Source organism: Cavia porcellus, unplaced genomic scaffold, assembly GCF_034190915.1.
Source record: "Cavia porcellus strain 051 isolate PalLab524CR breed Dunkin Hartley unplaced genomic scaffold, mCavPor4.1 scaffold_2, whole genome shotgun sequence".
Classification (NCBI taxonomy): domain Eukaryota; kingdom Metazoa; phylum Chordata; class Mammalia; order Rodentia; family Caviidae; genus Cavia; species Cavia porcellus.
In genome coordinates, this window is record NW_026947485.1 from 59,803,672 (window position 1) to 59,829,774 (window position 26,103).

The following is a 26,103-nucleotide window of genomic DNA, read 5'->3' on the forward strand; positions in this document are numbered from 1 at the left end:
AAAACAAATCAAGAACAGAGGCCCATATCTGCCTCCAAGGCTATCATCAACAGGCAGGACTCCAACCTGAAGAACCCCCAGCAAAACACTGCTCTTCGTGGCCCACCCTCGGGGCCCTCGGCTCCGCCCACCGTAGTGGCGTGTGCACCGGAGCCACGCCCCTGCGGATCTGATGAAACTTCCTCAGTGTTACACGAGGTGAGCACAGGAAGCCTGGGACCATAGTCTCCCATCTACGACCCGCAGCCCGGCGTCCACTTGGCCAGGGAGCCCAGCATCCCGTGCCCAGGTAAGCCAGGCCGCCGCTCCGCGCCGCGCTCTGCTGTTCCCCATGGGCCGCGGAGAAGCGCTGCCGCTGGGCCCCAGGCAGACGCGGTTCCGGGCGCCGGGCGGATGCTGCGGCTCCTCCCGGGGACTGAGGGCGCCTGACGAGCGCTGCGCACCTGGGAGCCGGCGAGGCCGTGACCGCCTGCGTTTGGCCCTTGGGGTGCGGCATTCTTCCTTAGTGGATGGCAGTGCCGGAACCCAGCGCGTTACAGCTGGCGCGCCCACGTGGCCGGGTGCGCTTGGGCCCGGTCGGGTTCGGTAGAAGGGTCCCTGGCGTCGCCTAGGCCGCCTGGCTGTCAGTGCTCCTGGCTGGCTCAGCCCGCTCACTTCCTCTCTGCTCTCCACGCCCTCTCCCCGGCTCCTCAGGTCTACAGCCTCCAGGACTCCTCCAGGGAACCGTGCCTAGAGGAGGCGCCGCTCCGGAGACCCGCGGCCTGGAGGCAGGCGAGTGCCAGGCTTCTTCCTGAGCATCTGTGGGCTTCTGCGTAAAGTGACCGTTATAAATAAAGGGACAGGCTTCTCTTTTCCTCTTGGCCTGCAGTATTTCTTCACCTTGCATTACCCTGGGTGCTTGAAGATCGGAAAGACTGACTACTCCTTTTTGTTGTTGTTGATCGAATTGCTGTAAAATTAATTAGAAATAGTTCTTGCCATTTTCTGCTTATTGGTTATCAACTTCTTTTTTTGACTCTCTCTCTCTCTCTCTCTCTCTCTCTCTCTGTGTATTGCTTGTCTGGTGTCTTGCTGTGTATTAGTTCAGGATGGCCTCCAACTCTGTATAACACAAGGTATCCTTGAACTCGCGATCCTCTGGCCTCAACCTCCCAAGTGCTGGGGTGACAGGCATGCACAAACACACCGGGCTGGTTTATTTAAAACTAAGCTGGTATTGTCAAGTGTAAGTGTAGAAGAGAAAGTAAATGCACTGCAGTGGCCCTAATTCATTTGTGGCTAGCCTCTGTGAAGGAGGTGTTGTGCACTAGAAATGCAGGGCAGTCTGAATTGAGATGATCTGAAAATATAAAATACATCATAGTTTTTCCCACAATTTAATAGAAAAAACGGTATAGACGAGCTCATATTTTTATATGTTCAAATAATACTAATTTGGGCATATTGTGTTAATGTATGTTTGAAATTAATGTTACCTTTTTTAAAAGTTTAAATAAAGGTACTAGTAGATTTAAAATTACAAATGTAATTCACATATGTATTGGGCAGCATTTCTGTAGAAGTGTAGGAACAGCGCAGAAAATTACAGAGCACAGGTAACAGCAGTAAAAAAGAGTACCACAAGTAAAATCTTTGCCCTCTTGTAAGATTGACTGCCCTAAAAATCTGGGTTATAGTTTTAATTTGATCCTTTTTTTCTGCTGAAGAAATAAGTACATTTCACAAACATTTGTTTTACTTGTTTTGCTGTCCTATTAGTAGCTAGTGTCTGTTTCTTGTACAGGCTAAACAGGAGGATTCAGGAAGCAGTATTAAGATTTAGGTCACTGATGCCTACTTTTTAAAAATTATTATTTTTTATTGGTACAAGAGATTGAGTGAACTCATGACCACCAGCGTTTGTGAGGCAGGTGCTTATGCCACTGAGCTAAGTCCTCAGTCAGTTGCCCGCTTATTTTGAGAGCACATTCCTGGTCAACTCTCAGATCTCAATACATATGTCCAGTAAATCTCAAAAATACATCTTTTGATGCAGGGTGTTCCTTCATTTCCAGATTGCCTAAGTTAATACCATTTTCATTGTTTTTGTGAGATCTTGCTAAAAAATGTCAGCCAAAGCTGTGGTTATTTAGTTATGCATGAAATGCCCTCAAAATCTTGTTCAAAGTGATTAATGTATGAATCTATATATTTTTCATTGGTGGATTTGTCCCAAATTATGTAGGCCTTTCTTGCTGATTTGCATTTTTAAAAAACATAAAAGTGATTTTTTTTCCAAGTTACAGATTTTTTAAAATTACTGTTTAAGCTGACACTGTAAATCCACAGCCTTTGTTGCACTGTTAGCTTGAAACTGGAAGTTGATATTTGTGGGAATTATTTGTTTCTTGGCCTGCAAGGGTACACTACTAAGTTTTTTGTTTGTTTGTTTCAGCAGTGTTTTATAACTTATTTAATTTTGCTTTCTTACTGACCAGTGCAGATAGAAATATTTGAGGAGATTTTTATTACTTAGAATACTTTGATAGTGAATATTTTGGGACCTCTGTCAACTTACAGCTTTGTTTTTTTATCTGATTTGGACATCTAATATGAGATTGTTGATTTCTCTTTCTTCAGTTACGTTTGAATAAGTCATCCAGAGGTGGGCTTGTATTTGTGAATGTTTAAAGGACCTGTATATCTTCATATTACTCTCAGTCACATATGTGACCTACTATTAAACCCTCCATGTCCTCCTATAGTTAGTAAAGTACATGGAGGTCACTTAATTGTCAAGAAGACCGTACTGATCTGAGGAGTCTTGCAAACTCTTGAGAGGTTCTGAGATCCCAGGGTGGAAAGAGTTGAGGCTGGGGTCCCTGTTGTTTGAGCTGCTTGCCCTATACTTGTAACCTGAGAGTAAACTGTAGTGCAGCACTGTGTAGCATGTATGCTGCCGCCTCTAGCTGACCACAAATCCAAAGGTAGGAAGGATGCAGCTTTTGGTTGGGTTCTGAGGGGTGTAGCTGTTTCAATGTAGAGGTCATCTGTCTTTCTGAAAACTTGTAAATAAATAAAATCATTACTCCTGTGTGCCTGCCAACCTAATAGAAAACTGCTAAAGCTAGGATGATTTATATCTCAGTTTAGATTGGATACTGAATATATGACTGGTCTGCTTTTCTCTTCTTAGAGCCCATAACTCACTTGCACCATGTGTGGCATTTGGGCCCTGTTTGGCAGCGATGACTGCCTTTCGGTGCAGTGTCTGAGTGCTATGAAGGTTGCACACAGGGGTCCAGACGCCTTCCGTTTTGAGAATGTCAATGACTATACCAACTGCTGCTTTGGATTTCACCGGTTGGCAGTGGTGGATCCTCTGTTTGGAATGCAGCCCATCCGACTGAGGAAATACCCTTCTTTGTGGCTCTGTTACAATGGTGAAATCTACAACCACAGGGCGGTAAGCAAAAGGAACCCAGAAAATGTCTGCTTATGATTAATCCCCAAAGCTGATTGGTTGTAATAATGTTTTATATTTTGTTTCATTTTTTTAAAAAAAAGTCTTGTTCTGTGTTCATGATCTTATTTGTTTCAATCATAAACCTTTATAGACAACTGATACAAAAGGGAGGCAATGACTTGGTCACATAGTAGTAAAAATGGGGTTATACACATATAGTAGTAAAATACATCTTTGCATGTTAGAAATTTTTTTCTTTACGAATTGTAGCATTAATTATGATTGTGCTAGCTCTGTGTTAAGAGACTTCAATAAAAGGGTAGGTTTGCAGTTGAATGGAGCTCATTGTAGTAGAGAACAGAAAGCATCATTGTTTATGTTAATAATAGACTTCCTGAAAGAACAATTACAGAACTGATGAATGTGCGGATCCACTTTTAGGAAATGGGCTCAGAGGACAGCTTTTGAGGAAGTGACACCCAAACAGACCTGCTGGAGAAAGATCATTGAGTTAGGCTGGGAAGAGCTTTGGCTGCAGAGGAGAATGGCAGATGTAGAAGTCCATGGTAGGAAGAAAGCATCCCTAGATTGTAGTGAGTGAGAGGCATATGGGGAACGGGTGCTTGGGATGATAGGTAACATAGAGCAGGATGTAGTATCCGTGGTAAGAAGTTGGACTATTATTTTGAGGGCAGAAGCTGTCACAATTTTAAAGAAGGGATAGAATTTAATAGTTTTGAGATGATCATATTTATAATGCTTTTGTAGAGTGCCAATGAGCTATGCCACTGGACATGTAGTTTTGTACTTCTCTTAATGAAACCCAAAAGGCATAAAGATGGCAGGCTGCAGTGAAGTGTGTTACGCTTTTTAGCAGCTTTGAAACAACTTCCTAAGGTGATACAGCTGGCTTTTATGACATGAAAAGTTGATCAGATGACAATTGTGATTCTAGGAAGCCAAATTTGATAAACTTCAAATCCAGGATAATTTGTAACATCCTTCTCTGTATCTTTTTCTTTTTGGCACTGATAATGAAACTCATGACATCACACTTGCTAGGCAAGTCCTTATGTCATTGAGCTAAATCTACAGCCCTCTTCTCTCCTTTTAAGTTGGAAAATAGTTCCAGAAAAAACCTAGCACTCACCATCTAGATTGAATAATTATAATCACCAAGAACAATGTGATAAATGTGAAGTGTGCACATGATCAGGGGGACATTTAAAATATTTGGAAAGCAATTAATAGCAATGTAGCTTTCTTAAATTTTTAAAAATGTAAATGTTCACTCTATATTTTGATCACCCCTATGTGTGTATGTGTGTGTGTACTTTTTTTAAATTAGAATTTCTCTTCCTCTCCATTTTGCACTAACCCGACCCTTCATTCTTACTTTTGTTTTCATCATTTCTTTCCCAATACCTGGAAGAGTTATATGCCAAGTATGTAACTGAGGCTTTTTTTTTTAATATAAAGATTAAAACATCTGCACATTTTGTTGTCCATGTTTGTTCTGGAATCAGTTCTGCATTGATAGGGATATGTATAAATATGTTATGTGTTACATAGTATATGTATAAATATCCATCTACATGTTATTTTCTGGTACAAGCTATTGTGTACTTTTCTCAGAGTACAACTAAAAGTGTTAGGGGTTTCAGCCTCATGTTTTAAAGGATTTGGAGAATTGTTTGTGAGTTACGACAAGCTGATTCTAAATGCTGTGATTCTTCTGAATCATCTAGATGCATGAAACCACCCAAATATTTAAACTTTGCAATAGATAATGAATTGGTGAGTGCACAAGAATCCTAATACTTTTGCTTTGCTCTGCTTCCTTAAGGTGCAACGACATTTTAAATTCAAGTACCAGACCAATGTGGATGGAGAGATAATTCTTCATCTGTATAACAAAGTAGGAATTGAGCAAGCAGTTCGTATGTTGGATGGGGTGTTTGCATTTATTTTACTGGACACTGCTAATAAGAAAGTGTTCTTGGGCAGAGATACCTATGGAGTCAGACCTATGTTCAGAGCCATGACAGAAGATGGATTTCTGGCTGTGTGTTCAGAAGCTAAAGGTAATAATAAATTTAATTTTCCTCTGAATTTTCAATCTTTTTTTGGTTTCCTGCTTCAAGATCATATTTGGAAATCATGTGGGGGTTCTCCAAAGTTTTACAAATGACTAAGTTGTAAATTCTTTGAGCTTAGTTTTATTTGCTTGTTTTAATAGGTGAGCTCTTCTTTTCAGCACTTAAAATCTGCATTGCGTGAAGGACAGGTTTATAGTATGTTTATGTGTTGTTAGGCTAATAAACTGCATCTAATGTGACCCTCTGTGTACTTTTAAGTTACCTTATTTACTATCGTTAAAGAATTGGTCCTGTACTTATTGTCTTGTGGTACTTTGCCACAGCTCTTGCAAAAGTAAGTAGTATTTTAAAAATAACTTCATTGGTATATAGTTCACATACATTTCTACATTTAAAGTATACAAATCAGTGGTTTTAGTGTGATCTCATGTTTCTAACCAGCACTTGAGTCCAATTTAGAATATTGTTTTACCTCGAAAGGAAGCCTACTCTAGCTGTAATTCCCCTCTATTATCTGAAGCTCCATACCCTTACTTAAGTCTCTGGCAATAATCCATCTGCTTTCTTGTATTTCCTTATTCTGGATATTTCATACAAATAGAATAATATCATTTTTGTATTTCTGTGTCTGGATTTTTTTAATGTGTATAATATTTAAAGATTGGTAAGTACTTGTTTTTCTAGTATTTTATTACATGGATATGCTGCATTTTATTTCTGGATAATACTGCTATAAACATGTACAAGTTTTTATGTGGACGTATATTTTACTTTTGGGTATATATCTGAGAGTGACATTTCTGGGTCATTAGTAAATATTAGTGAAAGTGCCAGATGATTTTCCAAAGTGGCTGTAGCAATGTACACTACTAGCAGTAACAGATGGAAGAATATATGAAGGCATCAAGTTTAGATTCTTGAGTTTTTCAGTAATATCCATACCAGTGTTGTAATGTGGCATTTTACTGTGTTTTTGATTTTGCGCATTCCTACTGACAGTGATTGTAAGCGTCTTTTCCTGTGTTTATTGGTCACTTATATCTCCTTTTTTGGAAAATGTTTCTTCGGTGTCTTTGCCTTTTTTGTGTTTTGTTTTCTTGCTGGAGATCATTTTGTTGAAAAAAAAATTAAGACTCTTAGAACAGTTTATGTTTTTTTAAAAAATGAGCAGATGTATAGAATTCCCATATAATCTCCCAACCTTGCCAGGTTCCTCTATTAGCATTTTGCTTGCTGTGGTATATTTGTCAGAACTGATTAATTGATAACTAAAGTCTATTGTTTACATTAGGGTGCATGTATTATACTATGTTTTATGTTTGACAATATCTAATACCTAATATCCACCATTACATGCATAGTTCCATTTTCTTTAATAATCTGTGCTATATTTCTTCATCATCCTTTTCTACTGCCTGAACCCCTGGCAATCGTCAATCTTTTTACTATTTCTGTAATTTTGCCTTAACAAGAACATCATATAGTTACAGTCACATAGCAAGTAGCTCTTTCTTGCTGCCTTCTTTCACTTCACAATATGCGTTTAAAGCTCCTAAATGTCTTTTCATAGCTTGATAACTCCTTTTTATTGCTGAACAATATTTTACTGTCTAGCTATATCACCATTTATCTAACCATTTTTGAATTACCCAACTTTAACTTAGCTATTTATCTTTTTGTCTAGTTGTTGCCATTACTTATATAGTCTAGATCTTAATATTTTCAATAAAGTTGTAGGATACAGAATCAGTATATAAAACAGTACACAATGTATACTGTACACTTGAAAAAACAGTATGAAAATCAAACTAAGAAAACTTTTACAAAGAATAAAATACTTGGGAATAAATTTAACCAAGAGATGCAAAACTTGTGTTTTGAAAATTATAAGAGAATTCAAGAGAAATGAAAGAAAATTTAAATAAATGGGAATTTGTTCCATGATTATGGATCAAAGTCCTGACATTAGATGACAGTACTCCATGTTCAGTGTGATCTCCATGAGAATCTCAGATAACTTTGTGGACATTAATGGACTGATTTTTAATTCAGCTGAAGTTACTATGGACCCAGACTAACAAAAGCAGTCACTGAAAAGAATAAAGTATATGTGTTACTTTTTTATCATAGTGACCTAATATCTGAGAAAATCAAATCTGAGAGGAAAAAGGTTGATGTTGGCCCATAGTTTCAGGGTATGGTCAGCTGACTGCAGTGCTGTGGTCCTATGGGGAGACAAAACATAGTTGGTGGAAAGTCATGGAAGTACAAAGCTGCTCATCTTATGGTAGCCAATAAGTAAGGAGAGAAGGAAGGAGCCAGAGGGAGAGCTCCAATCACCAAAGTCCTGTCTCTGTGATCCACTTCCTTTAACTTGCACCACCTCCAGTTTCTCTCATCTCTCACATTCTAATCACTATCCAGAAACCCATTAGCCACCAAGCCATCAAGTCACTGAGCCTTTTGTTGGGAGTAGGGGCATAATAGATTCTAACTATAATAATAGAAGAATTTACCTTCTTGACTTCAAAAGTTATTACAGATTACTAGTAATCAGGACAGTACTGCCAGAAGAGTATATCCGTAGACTAGAGGGGTGGAATCAGGACTTCAGACATCTATAGTCCAACTGATTTTTAATAAGGTTGGCAAGACCATTCAATGGGGAAAGAATAATCTCTTAAGAAAGTGTTGTGACAGCTGGAGATACATGTAAAAAATGAAGCTGAGCCTTTATCTCGTATACATAAATTACCTCAAAATCAATCAGAGACTTAAATGTAAGAGCTAAAACTACTTAACTCCTAGAAAAAAATATGGTAGTAAATCTTTATAACCTTGGATTTAACCAAGATTTCTTATACCAAAAATGTAACCAATATAAGGAAAATTGACAAATTGTATATTGTTAAGACTCAAACTTTTGTTTTTCTAAGGATAGATTTGAAACAAGTAAAAAGAGGAAAAAAAAAAACCGACTTGGAAATGATACTGTTGTGACTTGGTTCTGAGCTGTTGCCCCGAAAACCAATGTGTTGGAGCCTTGCTAGCCTGCTGTTGGGAGGTACAACTTTAAGCAGTGGGGTCTACTAGAAAGAAGTTAGTTACTGAGGTCTGCTCTGAAGGGGATTTTGAGACCCAAACACCTTCCACTTGCTAGCTTGCTTTCTGGTTACTGTGAGGGAAGAGGTTTCCTCTATTCCGTGCTTGTGTTGTGATCCTGCCTTCTCACAGGCTCAAAAGCAAGAGGGCTAAGTGAGCATGATCAGAAGCTCTGAAACTAAGCCAAAACTAACATCTCATCTTAGAAATTATCACGGGGTTCTTGTCATAGCCATGGAAAACTGACAAAACATATTTGGCATTTTTTGACAATAAACTTGAGAAAGACAAGTCATCTTTATGATTTACCTAGATAGCAGTAGCATCTAATTTTTTTTTTTTTTGAAGATAGTAAAATCAAAAAAAAAAAAACAAAAAAAAAAACAAACCCAAAAACGAAAACAAAGCAGAACAAACCAGTCAAAATGAAGCAGCAAAATTGGTTAGAACTCCAAAGCAGGATACTAGGAAAACAATAATAGTTACCATAGTGTATTTGTTATCTTCACAATAGTTGTCCATTCCATCAGGTATAGCAAAATCAAACCAAAAACAAAACAATAAAACCTATCAAAACAGAATATTGAATAAAGCAAAGCAATCAGGACAAAGCAAAACAGTGAGAATGGTATTGGATTTCAAAGACAAGATAGAAGGAAATTCCCCATATTTGCTATATTGTAGCAGATTCTGACCCAGGCCTGTAAAATCAACCAGACAATACAAGCATTTAGTTGCTTTACCTACCTTAGTTGCTATCAACTTAGCCTGTGCTCTGAACCAGCCAGTTGCTTACAGAGGGTGTTTGAAGTAGGGGTGGGGTAGAGGGTGTTTGATTATCAGCCCATGTGCTGCTAGGCTCACAGGAGATGCTGACTTTTCCTGGAAGCCAGGCAGCTTGCACGGCTTACCAGAAAGGGTAACAGGTTTACTCCTTGTGGATCCTCCCAGTGCCAGCACTGGCCCTCTAAATCATTTTAGTTTTCAGATTTAATATTGGTCAAGACTAAGACAAGACACTGCTTAAAATGTGTCAGTGAATACCTGAATCTTTATCATTTCTAACATGATAAAACAATACCCCCCCATATTATTACATAATATGCTTTTAGAACCCTGGTAGAAAATATGAAGGAGGGGCTGGAGGTTTAGCTCAGCGGCATAAGCACCTGCCTTGCAAGCAGGCGGTCGTGAGTTCGATCCCCGGTACCGATAAAAATGAAACAGACAAAAAAAAAAAAAAGAAAAGAAAAAAAGAAAAGAAAATACGAAGGAAAAGTAGACTACTTCTACAGGATCTCCTTTGGTCATTTGATACAAAAGTGCAACCTCATGCCTACTTTACTCTGAACTTTTCTTGATTGTTGTTATCTGTATTCCTGGAAGTTTCCCTTTTCAGACTGAATGATTTCATTTAGAGTACTAATTTTCCATTTTCAATCATTTTGAATCTGATCATGGTACTCTACTTAAAACCTGGGGCTCTGCTAGATATGAGAACTTCAGGGTCCTTTGTCTGGTCTTCGTATTCCATGCTCCACACATTGAGCAAAGGTTATAGAATGCAAGCAGTGAGTCATACTGAATATTCTGTATAGATACGCTATTACCATCTAGAATAAAACATGGGCTTTTGTGTTAAAGATCATTGTGATGTTAGGTTGGTTACTGTCTATAAAAAATTACTAAGGAAATTTAACTTTTATAATTTTAGGCATACAGTCCATGACAATGATTAATGCACAGATGCTGATTTCTAAGCGTCTGCCCGTAAAGTACTTAAAAGTATATCATTTCACTTATTAAAGAGTTAGAATCTATGGCTCTTTTCTTAAAAATACTTAAGTGATGATAAAGGAATGACTTCCAAAGCATCATAAAACTAACAAATTTAAAATTCTACATAGTAAAAGGAATAACTAAAAACAAGATTTGTCTTTCTTTGAATTACTACAAGTCAGTGTGATTATGCTCTACATATCTATGACTTTTTTCTCTAGAAGTAGATAGTAGGGCTTTATGTGATTAAGTTTGTCCTTATAAACTATATCTGTTTATATCTGTCTGCATCTGTATATATCTGTCTATTTCTAACTATCATATAAATAAAAAGGAACTGAGACTTGTTCCTAGTCATGAAAGTTACGGTGATATTTTACTCTATTGAAGAAGTTCACTTTTTAAACTTTGTAGGTCTTGTTACACTGAAGCACTCCACAGCTTCAGATTTACAAGTGGAGCCTTTTCCTCCGGGGCATTATGAAGTTTTGGATTTAAAGCCAAATGGCAAAGTGACATCTGTGGAGATGGTTAAATTCCATCAATGTACAGATGAACCTGCACATGTCCGCTATGACGGTGTGGAGAAACTCGCTCCAGGTAACAGACAGCTACTTATTCCCATCCTTTCCCCCAAAGACAAAATGTCACATCTTCACACCAGTTGGATGATTTTAGTTTTAAGACCCATTTCGTGTGTCACTTGGATTTGCCACCCTAGAATTTGACAGATTCTACTCTTGAGTGCTGGCCAACACTGGGGATGTGGATGACCATGTAGTTCGTTTTAGTAACTAAACTAAGCTCAGCTTTTCTCAGGCTGTTGAATTTTCTTTCTGTGTTGATAGGTTTTGAGATAGAGAATGTGAAGAACAACCTCCGTATCCTTTTCAACAATGCTATTAAGAAGCGTTTGATGACAGACAGAAGGATTGGCTGCCTTTTATCAGGTGAAGTCTTTTTAAAAACGTAACAATATTTTGTGTGTGTTTAAGTGAAATGATTTGTAGCCATTCTTGAGCTTTTGAGTAAAGTATTTGTTTTATGACAGTATTTTATTAGAGAGATAAAAGCTTTTTTTTGTAAATTGCATATAATATTTATAGTGATATGACCTAGAGATATGTTATAGCTGTATTGGTATTAGGAGCTGGGGGTATACTTTCTTTAGAATCCCATGTAGTGATTTTTAACCAATTTAGATATAGTTAGCATTAGTGTGTCATTCTCTCAAAATATAAGCTCTATCCTTTCACTTATTAAAGTCGATTTCTGTTTGTAAGTCTTGGAGCTCTTAAATGGTCAGACTAAAATGCCACATTTAATAAGAATGTAAGTTACTATATCATAACCAGTGCACTGGTTCTCTTTGTTCATAGGAGGCTTGGACTCCAGCTTGGTTGCTGCTACTCTGTTGAAGCAATTGAAAGAGGCCAAAGTAAAATATCCTCTGCAGACCTTTGCAATTGGCATGGAGGACAGTCCTGATTTACTGGCTGCTAGAAAAGTAAGAAGCTGTCTTTGCACATCATAGAGTTAGAACAGGCTTATTACTAAGATGGAAATGAAGTCTGTAAGTAATAATCCTATTTCAAGCTGCTCTAATGGACTCCAGAAATTATTTTAAATTAAAGGCATTAGAGTGGAATGAAACACATTTGAATAGTACCTTAGTTACTTTTATCCTTCACAACTCACACAATCCTCACATAAATCCTGAGACATTAAATTCTCTGCTTAGAGTCAAGGCATGGTGTGGCGTTAAAGCGCAGTCTTTGGAGGTTTTAAATCTGGATTTCCCACACGAGTCTTCACTTATGCAACAAGGTTAAGTGTCTCCAGTGGGATAATATTGATGGAAAATGTGTAACTTACATGAAGCGTATAAGGTAGACCCTAACAGTTGATATTTAGTGACTTAGCTGATACATTTATTAAGTGTTACGTGTAGAACTGTGGGCAGAAGTGCCTTGTACATAGAATATAGGAGTTCTGCTTGTTGCTCTCAGATATTCAAGAGTGAATGAGAAAGATCTCTTATTTATTGGGTACAGCCTTGCAATGGCCAGATTTTGTGGGAGATAAGTCTTCTTGCAGCTGAGGGCAGAGAGCAGGGCAGGCAAGGCACCTGGTAGGTATGGTTGTATGTGGTATCCTGCAGCAGACTTTGTTCTTTATATTGCCTGGTTTCTTTTTTACTGTGAATTTCACAGTGCCTCATGAACCACTGTTTTATAAGTTTGTTCTAGTCTCTAACTATTGAGTGTATGGATTTTTCTTTGTATAATCAGGTGGCAAATCATATTGGAAGTGAACATCATGAAGTCCTCTTTAACTCTGAGGAAGGCATTCAGGCCTTGGATGAAGTCATATTTTCCTTGGAAACTTATGATATCACAACAGTTCGGGCATCAGTAGGTAAAGCCTTTTATTAATTAAAACTTTATTTAATATGCATGAGTTTTAAAAAAAATATTTAAAGTCATAATGTGTCACTCCACATTCTGTAACAGAATGCCTGAGAAAAACCATCATAAATGAAAGTAAAATTTAATTTGGCTTCTGGTTTCAGAACTTGCAGTCCATGGGCAAGTTAGCTTTGTGTGTTTGGATTTGTGGCAAGGCAGAACATCCTAGTGGGGGGCAATGGTCTTCACTTCTTGGTAGCCAGGAAGCACAAAAGAAGAGAGGAAGGCCTGAGACGCTTGTATTTCTTTCAGCAGCATGGCTCCAGCAGAACCAGCTTCTGCTGGCCCCACTTGGGAAGTTTTCACCACTTCCTAATAGTGCAGTAGCCTGGGAACCATCCTTCAAAGTGCTAGGCTTTTGGAGATATTTTATATCCAACAGTAGCAAGCAGTTTAAGCTACATCCTTTAAGAGTGAATACAAAAAATTCTTGTAGTGATATTTTCGTTAGTTTTCTTTTATTGCTGAGGCAAAGCACCACTTCCCAAAATGAAGGAAGAAAAGACATAGTTTGTGGAAGGTTTAGCCCATAATCTGCTGGCTCTAAGGCAGGGTGGCATGGAACTGGGGCAACCCTTAAAGGCAGCAGCTAGAGCAAAAGTGGGGAAAAGCAAGCCTATTTTCCTTCCTTATATTGTATACAAGTCCCTCCCTTCCCCCAGGGCAGGGGTAGCGCTCACAGAATCTCTGTGTTGTCCTCTTGTACAGAACGAGGCTATTTGCAAACTAAGCATCCTGGCTCCCTGCAGAGTCTCAGTGAAACTTCTAAACTTCTCAAGCTGATCCAATGTATCAGCCATAACAATCCACCCCTTGTCAACTTGGCAACCAGACAGGTTTCTTTAAACCAGTTTCCATATACAAAATCTGCTTATTCTTAACATTTTGTAACTCTAACATTATAACACAGTTTAACAATCCTTAAGAATCAGCATTAAGTCTGTCAACATTATATTAAAAACATATTTTGTCCTTGCCCCCCCAGACTCTTGTACATTCCTTTATGCAAAAGGCATTTTGTTCATCTACAAGACTTGCTACAGTCCTAACAGTTTCAGCATTGCTTAAGTCCCAATTCTCCTCTGTGATGTAAGGCAAATTCTAGCTACAAACCCCTGTACAAATAAAAACAAAGTAAAAAATTCCAGCATACAATGGCACAAGGTAAGTTTTTCATTCCAGAAGTTACAAACAGGAAAATACAAAGGATTGGGACCAATGCAAGTCCAAAATTCAGCAGACCAAACATTAAGTACTGTAGTCGCATGTCTGGTATCTAAAGCAATCTGTGGCAAATTGTGAGCTCCAAGTGGCTTGTGTGACTTCACTCCTGTGGCACTTCTGGTTTCAACTCCCATAGCTTTTCTCTCAGGTCTCTCCTTGTAGCTTTCCTTAGACAATCCACATTCCTGACTTTTCCAAACCTCTGGGCTCTTCATTGCACTTTTTGCTCCACACTCACAACCTCACACCCTGCCCTCTTAGAGGCACACTGCTTGGCTTCCCAGGACCTCTGAAACTGAGGCGGAACCCTTTTTAACGCTAGAATTCATGTATTTTCCATGTGCCTAAAACCAGTGCCATGTGGATGCTGCCAAAGTCTAGAGCAGTAGCTAGGCTTTCCTCTCTTGTTTGTGGAGTCAAGTGTGTTGATAACTTAGCATTCTGAACTTGATTGAAGGCACAGATTCTCTATGCTGGTGCCATTTTGGAACCTGGTATGGCCCCCACCTTTTTGGAACCTCATGTGGCCACTGCTGCCATCTGGAGCATGGTGCTTTGCAGCTTTCTCCTCTAAGCAAAGTCTTTCACTTTTGCAATTTTGAAGCTGCAAAGTGTGGGGACCTGTTGCCTTCTGCCATGGTGTTTGCAGGCCATTTTTTTTTACTTTTCTATTGCTTCTCAGCAGTTGAGATCTCAGCTCTATGTTTATAGGCCACAGCTTTCTGGCCAACTCAATGTTTTAGATCACCATGCTGTCCTCTTTGCTCTTGATTTGCAACAGTAATTTGGCTAAAGCCCCAACAGTAATCATGCTACAGTCTCAACATTTGACTGCCTTGAGATGTCTTCTGCCAGATTAATTAGTCTGCTGCCCTCAATTTTAGTCTCATGCAAAGTCTCTGGCCACAAGCAAAATGTAGACAAACCTTTTGCCAAGCCCTACCATACATCATCTGGACTCCAACAACCAGTGCCGCCTTTTCTACTAGAAATCTCCTGAGTCTGTTCTTTACCAGAAGGATTTCTGTCAGCCTTCTGGTCTTCTGAGCTCTGACCAGAATCTCCCATACAGAACAGCCTAAGGCATTCCAATGCTACTCTTTTGACATCTCCAAACCTTTACAAACTCTTCCCACAAGCCATTCCTGAATGGTCTTGAATCACATGGACAGGTATAGTCATAGCAATGACCCCACCCCTGGTACCAAAATCTGTCTTGGTTACTTTTCTCTTTCTGTGGGACAAAGCACCCAACATCCAAAATTAAGGAAGGAAAGGTTTATTTAGCTAGTCTTTGTGGAGGTTTTAGTCCATAATCAGCTGACTCCAAAGTAGGGTGGCATGGCACTGGGGCTACACTTCAAGGCAGCAACTAGAGCAAAAAGAGGAAAGAGCAAGCCTCTTTTCCTCCCTTATGTTGTACACAGGCCATCCGCCCACCCTCCAGGGTGGGTATAGCACTTAAAAATCTCTGCTGTCTTGCACAGGATGAGGCTAATTCACAAAGGATCCTGGCTCCCTGTGGAGTCTCTCAATAAAACTTCTAAACTTCTCAAGTGAATGCAATATATCAACCATAACAAGTGTTCGTTGTTTATTTTGGAATTTCCTGAATTTCCTCTGGAGTACTGGGAATGTTAAATATATATTTTATCTACTGCATGTATGATACCATCCTTTATTTTTTTTCCCAAGAGTAGATGCATATTTTTGGCTACCTTCACTCCCAAGTCCTTGGGGTGAGTTTTTTGGGCAACTAGTTGGCCTCCAATGTTCTTCATCCTTTGATTCAACTGAAGATAAAAATCCTTGAAAGTAAAATTGCTCTGTATTGCATATGTACAGAGTTTTGTTTCCTTGTCTTGATTTCTTAAGCAATATAGTCTAGTAATTGTTACATAGTTATTTACATTGTATTATGTGTTATAAGTAATTTATGGTGATGTATGAGACATAAGTTCACTCCCAGAACTCGCTGTAATATAAATATTGTTACAAATATGCACAAATTTTCTAGTTTCTTAGTACCTATAAAAATCATGTTTACATTATACTATGGTGTGTTGTTTTATTTTTATTTAAAAAAACAATTTCAAAACATGATAGAGTGTAAAAATGATTAATACCTTACATATTGTTATCTTTAAATTAGTTACTGAGTACAAGATATTTACATTCAATTGTACAAACAATATTAGCACAAACCTTTCTTTTTAGTGAAGTAACAGAAAATAGTAGTAAAACAATTTTTACTATCTTTTATATACACTTGCATACACACATGTATGTATATGTGTACACATACATTATTTCTTTCACCTTCTCACACTGGGGACAAAATATGATGTTTAGACATCTGACTCTGATGTAGTTCACTTATAGATAAGGTCTTAATTGCATCTGTTTACCTATAAAAGTGTCAAGTTTATCTTTATGGCTGAGTAGTACTCTGTTGTATAAAAATACCACATTTTTAAAAATCCATTCTTCAGTTGATGGGCATTAGGTTGTTTTCAAGATCTAACTATTACAAATTCTGCTGCTATAAGCGTGAGTGCACATATATCACTGTGGAACAATGTTTTTAATTCTCGCAAGATACCCAGAAGGGGAATAGCTGGGACAAATGAGATCTCCAATCTTAGTTTTCTGACGAATTTCCACACTAATTTCCATAGTGGTTGTACCAATCTAAATTCCTACCAGCAATACAGAAGGGCTCCTTTTTCCCCATAGCTCCTCCACCATTTGTTATTGGTTGATTTCTTGATAATAGCCATTGTTTCTGGAGTGAGGTGGAATCTCGGTGTTTTAATTTGCACCACTCAAATGTCCAGTATGTTGAACATTTTTTCATGTATTTAATGTTTGTATTTTTTTCATCTGAAAGTGTGTATATTCATCTCAGAGCCCCCCCCCCCCACTTTTTTTTTTTGTCTTTTTGAGACAGGGTCTCTATGCAGTTCAGGCTGGCCTTGAGCTCATTTTGTAGCCTAAGTGAAGCTACAATTCGCAGCAATCCTCCTGCCTCTGCCTCCCCAGCGCTGGGATTACAGTGATGAGCTACCATGCGTGGCCAGATGCCCATTTTTGGATTGAGTCTTTTAAGTTTGAGGGCCTGATTTTTTTGAGTTCTTTATATCTTCTTGATTATAAAGTCTCTGCCTACATCAGTGGCTTCAAGAGTTTTACCTATTCTATCTTCCAGCAGATTTAATGTTTCTGTTTCAATATTTAAATCTTTGATCCATTCTGAATTTAGTTTAGTGCATGGTGAAAGGTATGGGTCCAATTTTAACATTCATGTGTAGAGCCAATTTTTCCAGCAACATTTATTTAAAAGGTTATCTTTTCTTCCAGTCAGTATGTTTGGCACCTTTGTCAAAGATAAGGTGGCTCAGTATGTCTGGGGTTGTGTCTACATCTTTTAATATGTTCCATTGATCTTTGGATCTGTTTTTTGCCAGTATGGCCTGTTTTTATCACAGTAGCTTTATGGTATAATTTCAACTCAAGGATGGTTAATCTACTGTTTTGCCTTTGTTTCCCAGAATTGTTTTTGTTAGTTTGGGTTTTTTCTGGTTTCAGATGAATTTTAGTTTTCTCTAATTCTGTGAGATATGTTACTAGAATTTTAATTGAACTTGTATTTAGTCTGTATAATAGTTTTGAAAGTATGGCCAATTTCACTGTATCTGTTCTTCCTACCCAAGTGCAAGGGATATCTTGCCAAATGCTAATGTCTCCCTCAAGCTCCTTTTTCAGGGTACTGTAGTTTTCAATGTAAAAGTCTTTTGTATCTTTCATTAGATTGATTCCCAGGTAATTCTTTTTTTTTTTTTTTTTTTTTTTTTTTTTTGATGCTATTTTGAAAGCTGTTGTTTCCTGATTTCTCTCTAAGAGTCTGTTAAGTTTTAGTGCATTATTTCATGCCAGGAGTTGTGCATGCCTGTAATTCCAGCATTTGAGAGGCTGACACGGGAAGATCACTATGAGTTTGAGGCCAATATGGCCTCTGTAATAGTGAGTTCAATACAGACTTGAACTATATAGGAGATCCTGTCTTAAAAAAAAAGATACATGCCTTAATTATAAAATATAATCATTTTGTTAAAAAAAAAAAAGATACCAGTATTGATGCAGTATTGTTATGAATTTTTATTTCATAAAAAAAGAGAACCATTTATGAAGTAGAGTGAAGAAGTGAAATAAAACAAGGCATGTTCATATACAGGCGGAAAAAAAGCAAGATAAAGCCACTAATGCTCTTATATAGAAGCATGTGTATGAGTTATATGCAAATACTGTGTCATTTTATTAAAGGGGCTTGGAGTAGGGCGTGGTAGCTAACGCTTGTAATCCCAGCACTTGGGAGGCTGAGGTGGGGGAGGATCTTTGTGAGTTCGAGAACAGCCTGGGCTACAAAGTGAGCTCAAGGCCAGCCCGAACTGCATAGTGAAACCCCGTCTCAAAAAAGACTAAATAAATAAATAAATAAAAGGGGCTTGGGTATCTGTGCATTTTCCTATCTACAAGGGGTGCTAAAACCAGTTTTCATGGATGCCAAGGAACAACTCTGGTCTGTATAAAATGAGAAATTGGTCCTAATGTAATTAATTTTCCTCAAGGTATATGTTCTTTAGAGTGTAAACATTCCATCAAACAACCTAGCAATCACTGGCTATCATTACTTGCAGACAGTACTAGTGTTTTCTGGTAGATACATACTGATATTTGAAGTATACTCAGAATCAGACAGATGTACCTTGAAGTGCTGCTGTTTTGGATACACATCTTTTTGTAACACACTGTCTTGGAGGGCCACAAAACAAAACAAAAAAGATGCCCAAATCTCTCTGTCTCTCTTACACACACACACACACACACACACACACACACACACACACACATACACACAGTGTTAGGTATTACATTGTTTTATGGTGTTCTTAAATATTATAGTAAATAAGCAAGTATACAGAGGTATGCAGTATGTTATTGAAATTTAATGCAGTAGAGTGGGATTAGGAAAAAAGTTAAAAAGGCTATACTTTGGAGATGATGATAAGAAAAAGTAACTGTGGAGAGATAGCTTTGGTTTAGAGAGGGATGGAACAGATTTGAAGCAGGCATGTTTTAATAAATTAATCATCTTCAGTTTAAAGGAAATTTTGTAAATAAGGCACGGTAACTGGAAAGATGACAGAGTTAAGCAAAAGCACCTGTATTTGTCTATTTTCTGTTGAATATGTAGTGAAATACCTGAGGCCTGGCAACTTCTAAGGTTTTTTAGCACACTTTTGGCTCATAGCTCAATTCCACACAGAGTAGCACTCTGGCCAGAACCCTTCTGGCTGTGTCCCTGCATCGTAGAGAGATGCTCAGGGGGTGCAAAGAAAGTGGGAAAAAACTGCCCTGGGTGGGGCTATTGTATAACTGTGAGCTCTGCTCAGCCACTAGCATGCCTCTAAGGACCAACGCCCCTCTAAAAGTAGTACCCCTTTTATGTCCCTCCACTGTCACACTGCATCAAGTGTCTTACACATAATTCTCAGAGCCAATATTCAACCCACAGGGGACTGGGGATTTAGCTCAGTGGCATAAGCACCTGCCTTGCAAGCAGGCAGTCGTGAGTTTGATCCCCGGTACCGATAAAAATGAAAAAGACACAAAAAAATATTCAACCCACAGTCCCCTGGAACCCTTATTTTTGTATAACAATACCATTGCACAAGGGATGATTTTCCAAGGATTTTAGTGATTGTTCAGTTTAGCTAAATTTCAAGGTGGGCATTCTTGGTCTAAAACCCTTTGAATTTTGAAACTTGTGTATACAATTATAGAAAGATTTCTGGGTTATGTTATTACAGTAAAAGTATTACTTTAGATCAAGTACATATAAATGACTTGAAGGGAATTTGGGATGTTAATGTATTTTCATACAAAGCCTAATGGAATAGTAAAGCCTACAGTTGCTTTTGGGAAAAAAAATTTTTTTGATGGAGATTTGTGTTTATATTGCATTAACACTGATTTCTCTCTTCTGTAAGGTATGTATTTGGTTTCCAAGTATGTTCGGAAGAACACAGATAGCGTGGTGATCTTTTCTGGAGAAGGATCAGACGAACTGACACAGGGCTACATATATTTCCACAAGGTGAGCGCTCTAAAATGAAGGCACATCTGTGCTAGATGGAGACAAGTCTGAATTATGTGATAGATTTCTGTCATCTCAACCCAGGGTAATAGTGATACTTTAAAGTATGAGTTTATACATGAAATCTAACAGTGTGTGTCTGTTACTTGTTCTGTGAAGAAAAAAGTCGTACTAGGATGAGGTAATCCTCATTCTTTAAAGTTAGTCAAGCTAAGAATCGCCTTTCAGTGTCTTCATCCCTGCAGCTCTCCCACCCTTTTCCCCTGAGTGATTCTGTGTGCCCTGCTGCCTTGCAGCGCTGTGGGGGAGGTTTGTGTGAGCATGGCCTGCTGTTGGCGCTGTCCAGATGTGTGCTCCGTCCCTAGCCTTGTTTTGCTGTCCGCCCTACCATCTTTAGAGTAGCAGTGCATGTAGAAAGGAACAATCCAAACTGTTTTGTGTGCCAAAAGCCAAATTGTTGTTCAGCTTGTTGTTTTAAAAATAGGCTCCTTCTCCAGAAAAGGCTGAGGAAGAGAGCCAGAGGCTTCTGAAGGAACTGTATTTGTTTGATGTTCTCCGTGCAGACCGAACTACTGCTGCCCATGGGTAACCAGATCCTTATGAAGTGATTGTTTAAAAAGAAAAAAAAAAAAGCAGTATTCAAAAATGTAAAGGATTGGTGAATGAGTTTCTTAGGTTTTTAATCTAGTTTTTGAAATGTTGCAATGTTATGATTTTTCTCTTTATAAACCAAATGCAAATTGTCTCTTATAGCCCAAGAGAATGGAGATAATGTGAAAGTTCTTGCTAGCAATGGGAATGGGAAGGTCTTCTGTGTTGGTTGTTTCAGATATATTACCTGTCTTTTTGTTGTTGTTGTTGTTTGCAATGCTGAGGATTGAAGGACTTTCCATTAAACTGCATCCCCAGCACTGTTTCATTTCCTTCTTCTTCCTCTTCACCTTTCCCTTCTCTTTCCGCTCCTCCTTTTCCTCCTTTTCTTCTCCTTGTTCCCCCTTCTCTTCTCCTTTCCTTCCTTCTCCTCCTTTACCTCCTTTTCCTTTTCTTCCTCCTCATTCCTCCCACCCTTCTTTGCTGTGGTGGTGCGATTTGCCTAAGCCAGTCTTAAACCTGCACTCCATCCTTCCTCAGCCTCACAGACTGGTGGGAGGTCATAGGCTGTGACCCCTTTCACTGCTCACAGTGTCTATCTTTGAAGTGTAACAGCAGCTTTATGTATCTGAGCCCAAGGGCAGCTGCAGCAATTCTTTTTTAAATTTTCTTTTTAAATTTTAAAGAGAATAAAACCTAACAAGATGAAGCAGAATAAAGCCAATCACAATAAAACAGTGAAAGTGATACAATACGTCAAAAACAGGATAATAGGAAATCAACAATGGCTACTATATCTTCTTATCTTCACAGTAGTTGTCCATACCATCAGACATAGTAAAATCAAGTAAAGCAAAAGAGAATAAAACCAATCAAAACAACATTGAATAAAACAAAACAATGAGTTGGAACAAATCAAAACAGTGAGAAAGCAATATTGGATTTGAAAAACAATACAGCAGGAAATTCCCCATATTTGCTATATTGCATACTATTATACTCCTGATAAATGTTCAGCCTACTGGCCTATTGGCTTGCAAACAGTACAAGCATTTAATTGTTTTTGTACTTCTCAGTTGCTACCCATTTAGCCTGTCCTCTGTACCAGCCAGTGGCTTGGGGTGGGGTTGGGGCTGGGGGGGCCCTTAATTCTCAACCCACACACACTGGTTGGTTTATGGTAGAGTCAAATTAGCTTCTGTCTTCCAAACTAATTGTCTTTAAGTCTAAGAAAGTAAAAGCTTTAAGCTCTGTATAGCAAATTTTGAGCACCTGCCATGCCTGCTTGATGTTATGGGGACCCAGGGGGATACCAGAGGTTTGATTAGATTATTAGAAACTGGGCTTCTTCCATATCATTTGTCCCTGACTTAAGGGTTCCTATTATGGCCTGGTCACATTGGATTATGGAAGACTCACACTGCACATGATAAACAACTGAGTAAAATGTTTTAGTTTCTTTGCTAAAGCAGACTTAAGTATAGGAAATAAATAAGGGATTAGGCAGGCACTAGACCCTTGCTTATTATCTTGTCTGGTTGTATTAATCAGCTTCACTAAGCCATCAGGCACAGATGATGTAGCATTTTGATGAAATGTAGGACACTGATTTAATTTGAATATTATATATGAATTATTGATCAGTGGTAAAAGAAAAACATTGAATTGTCATTGTAACTATTCTAGGAGAAAAGATAATCTCTTGGAAACATTTGAGTCACAGTGATGTACACAAAGGCACATTCCCAATGAGCGGCTCCCTCATGATTCTTAACGATTCTGTTAAGATGTGCATTTAATCATAGGTAAAGTTATAACAGGGCCATAAGCTTAGTCTGACTCCATTGGTTCATTTGCTGGGAGACTGCACCAGATCCTAAACTAACAAGTACTAAATATGCATTCTGACTTAGATTTTTATCTTTTCTCCTTTAAGCCTTGAATTGAGAGTTCCATTTCTGGATCATCGATTTACTTCCTATTACTTATCTTTGCCACCAGAAATGAGAATTCCAAAAGTGAGTAAATCAACTCCAGATACACACTGTCTATTGCTCTCAATGTGCGTATGTGACTTTTACTGATGCTTCTAATGTTTTCATGTCAGAATGGGATAGAAAAACATCTCTTGAGAGAGACATTTGCGGACTCGAAGCTGCTACCGAAAGACATTCTCTGGCGACCGAAAGAGGCCTTTAGTGATGGAATAACCTCTGTCAAGAATTCCTGGTTTAAGATTTTACAGGACTTTGTGGAACATCAGGTTTGATTCGACTTTTTAACAAGGCTTTTCTAGAATTGGACAATTTGGATTGATTTTGATCTAGTTTGAAGAGTTAGTGTTTATAGGAGAGTTCACAGTGCCTATAAATGATACCTCATTTGTAAGAAGTATATAAGAATGAAGTAACATGAAAGATTGCAAAGTAGTCTCTAGAAAGATGGAGGAGCAGAACTGTAATCATCATTGACCGTTTTATGCATTTTGTGGTACTTGGTGGGTATTTCACAGTAGTATCCACAAAAAATGAACTGCTTAGAGCCACCAAGTTATTAGACATATGCCTGTAATTTTTTTTTTTTTTTTTTTTTTCTTTTTCATTTTAATCGGTACCAGGGATTGAACTCACGACTGCCTGTTTGCAAGGCAGGTGCCTATGCCACTGAGCTAAATCCCCAGCCCCCTGTAAGTGTTTTTTTAAAAAGTTTCTGTAGGCTGGGGATTTAGCTCAGCAGCATAAGTGCCTTCCTGGCAAGCATGAGGTTGTGAGTTCGATCCCCGGTACCCCCAAAAAAGAAAGTTTCTCTAACTATGTATATTATGGATATTTTGGTCTTTTGAAGAGTGGGTGGGTGAGTACAACTGTTGTTTGTGGCATTTTTAAACTAGTTTGGATTTTCTGGCACCAGTGCCAATACAAATATTTCCTTATTATTTACAAGATTGTTGTTGTTACAGGTTGATGATGCAATGATGGCAGCCGCGGCCCAGACATTTCCCTTTAATACTCCAAAGACTAAAGAAGGCTATTACTACCGCCAGATCTTTGAACGGCACTATCCTGGCCGGGCTGGCTGGCTGACCCACTACTGGATGCCCAAGTGGACCAATGCCACTGACCCTTCTGCCCGCACTCTGACCCATTACAAGTCAGCCACCAAAGCCTAGGTGCTCACTCGGCACACTATGGAGGGAAAGGAAGTGTTGTTTCTTGCTGTGGTGGTGGGCAAGCTGTGGTTGGCTAGGGTACCTGTAGGCGCCACCTCTCAGGCTTACTTCAGTTTGACAAAATAAAAGTCACACATTAAAGCATTGTTCTACTCGTTTATATTCACACTTTGGTAGTGAAATATGGAGCAGCATTTTCTGTATCATAGTGAGGAGGACAGTGATCCAGGCTTCAGATCCTGGGGATGTGCTCACTCAGTGGTAATGTGCTTGGGTAACATACAGAAAGCTCTTGGTTCAATCCCTAGCACTGACCTCCACCCCCCCAAAATAGAACCAAAACCTTAAAAACAGCAGTAAACAAGGTAAAGGGAGGAAGTCTCACAAAGCTTTCCTAACAGAACAGCTTTGGAACTTGTCTGCCTCGTGAGGGTGTGGCCTCCTCCCCAGAGTGGTGTCATCTTGCTGTGTTCTTGCGGTGACTTCTCTTAGTCTCATCTCCATTCTAACACCTGCTGGACAAACTGGAAATATAAATTCTTTTTAGGATTTTGTGACAGGTCTATTTTCCTAAGATACTAATTCATTTTCTTTTTTATGTTGAGCCAGTGTCTTTGCTGGGGAATATTTTGTAGCTGAAATCAAACTTTTTGATAAGAACCAGACAGTAAATATGTTAGGTGTTGAGGATCTTTGTTGGAACTGTTCGGTTCTGCTGCAGAATAAAAGCAGCTGTGTAGATAATATGTCAACTGATGGGCCTGGCTGTGATCTGTTACTACTTTAGTTATGAAATTAAGGGTAGACCAGATACAGACCTTCCAACCTAATGATTAGCTCTCTCAATTCTTAACTATGCTGCTTCCTAAGATGTACATTTAACTTTTCATAGGAAACGGTTATAGCAAGGTCATGAGCTTAGTATTACTCAGTGTGGTTCATTTAAGCTAAGTATTTTTTGAGTTTTAAACATGACTGGGGAATCAGGAAACATATGATGGGAGATACTCAATGAATAGATATCTGTTTCATTTAAATAGTTGATTAAGGACAACATACTGAAATATGTAGTATAAATTTAGCTATTAAAAATGTTACAAGGATATGTTATGAAAAAAGTGGGTATGCCAGCTTATTAGATATTAAGTTAGAAGCTGAGAAATTGGAACTAGCCAAAATAGGGTTTTTACCTACAATATAAAAATGCCTCCCAGAAACTGAGGAAATAGCACTAAAGCTATATGACTTTTAAGGGTTTTCTTATAGTTGTAAGCAATTTTGAGTGTATTAAGCCTAGGATGATTTGACTAATGTATTTCATGATAAAACTTCACTCAGCCAAACCAGGCATTATTGAGAAACTTTGTGGCTCTGGATTTTCAACTTAGGAGCGGTGAGATCTGCCATGTTCAGATACTTCTCAGAAGTTGTATACATACTTCTGATGTAGGCAAAAGAAATTCCCAATCTGGTATTTGTTTGAAGTGCTGAATTTGTTTTCTAAATTCTAGGGATGATTTCTAGAACACAGGTAATTAGAATTTACTGAAAAAAATGAAGTTTCTTTCTAAGACACGAGGCCCATGCCAATCCCACTTCTCAAGAGTGTTTATTAAGCAAAGCTGTGAGGTGAGGTGGGTTCAAAGTGGGACCAAAGTATAATGACTTTGAAAGATTACAGGTATAGGGCTAGGGATTTAGCTTAGCGGCATAAACACCTGCCTTGCAAGCAGGCAGTCATGAGTTCAATCCCTGGTACGATTAAAAAAAGGAAAAAGATAAAAAAAGATTACAGGTATAGTCACTTAGGTAATACTAATCCAATGGAAAAGTCATAGAATGGTTGTGAGTTGGCATGAAACTGGTGAGCCAATAGGACTACAACAAGCATAGTGACCTAGTGAATATTGATTAAATGAGGAAGTAATGTCACTTAGCAAGGCACAAGGGAGGGACAAGAACTTTCCTGGAGGATTGGTTTGAGGTTTGTCTCCACCCAAGGTGATACCTTTTTAGACTATCAATCACTGCTGCTCATCCCTAGAGGAAGTATGTAGGTGTAGTGGTTG

General features: G+C 38.5%; 1 protein-coding gene across 2 annotated transcripts; it reads left to right on the forward strand.

Moving 5' to 3' along the window:
* Window positions 1-154: 154 nt before the first annotated feature.
* LOC100713681 (asparagine synthetase [glutamine-hydrolyzing]-like) lies at window positions 155-24,178 on the forward strand. Of its 2 annotated transcripts, XM_005006042.4 has the most exons (13): window positions 179-289; window positions 694-771; window positions 3,176-3,445; window positions 5,292-5,529; window positions 10,840-11,025; window positions 11,274-11,375; window positions 11,805-11,932; window positions 12,717-12,843; window positions 20,168-20,274; window positions 20,759-20,859; window positions 22,802-22,883; window positions 22,973-23,128; window positions 23,825-24,178. In XM_005006042.4, exons 3-13 carry the CDS (start codon window positions 3,197-3,199, stop codon window positions 24,032-24,034), a joined length of 1,686 nt encoding a protein of 561 aa, XP_005006099.2. In that variant the 5' UTR covers window positions 179-289; window positions 694-771; window positions 3,176-3,196; the 3' UTR covers window positions 24,035-24,178. The 2 variants fall into 2 exon arrangements, with proteins under 2 accessions (XP_003475167.2, XP_005006099.2); XM_003475119.5 differs by lacking the exon at window positions 694-771 and having other exon boundaries at window positions 155-289.
* The last annotated feature ends 1,925 nt before the right edge of the window (window positions 24,179-26,103 follow it).

What these genes read in the sequence shown, in the direction of transcription:
- LOC100713681 (XM_003475119.5), top strand. Translation starts at nt 3,197, where the DNA reads ATGTGTGGCATTTGGGCCCTGTTTGGCAGCGATGACTGCCTTTCGGTG. An exon ending in TGTGGAGAAACTCGCTCCAG is followed by an intron (nt 11,026 to 11,273) that starts GTAACAGACAGC and finishes CTGTGTTGATAG; the next exon opens with GTTTTGAGATAGAGAATGTG. An exon ending in CGAACTACTGCTGCCCATGG is followed by an intron (nt 20,860 to 22,801) that starts GTAACCAGATCC and finishes TTCTCCTTTAAG; the next exon opens with CCTTGAATTGAGAGTTCCAT.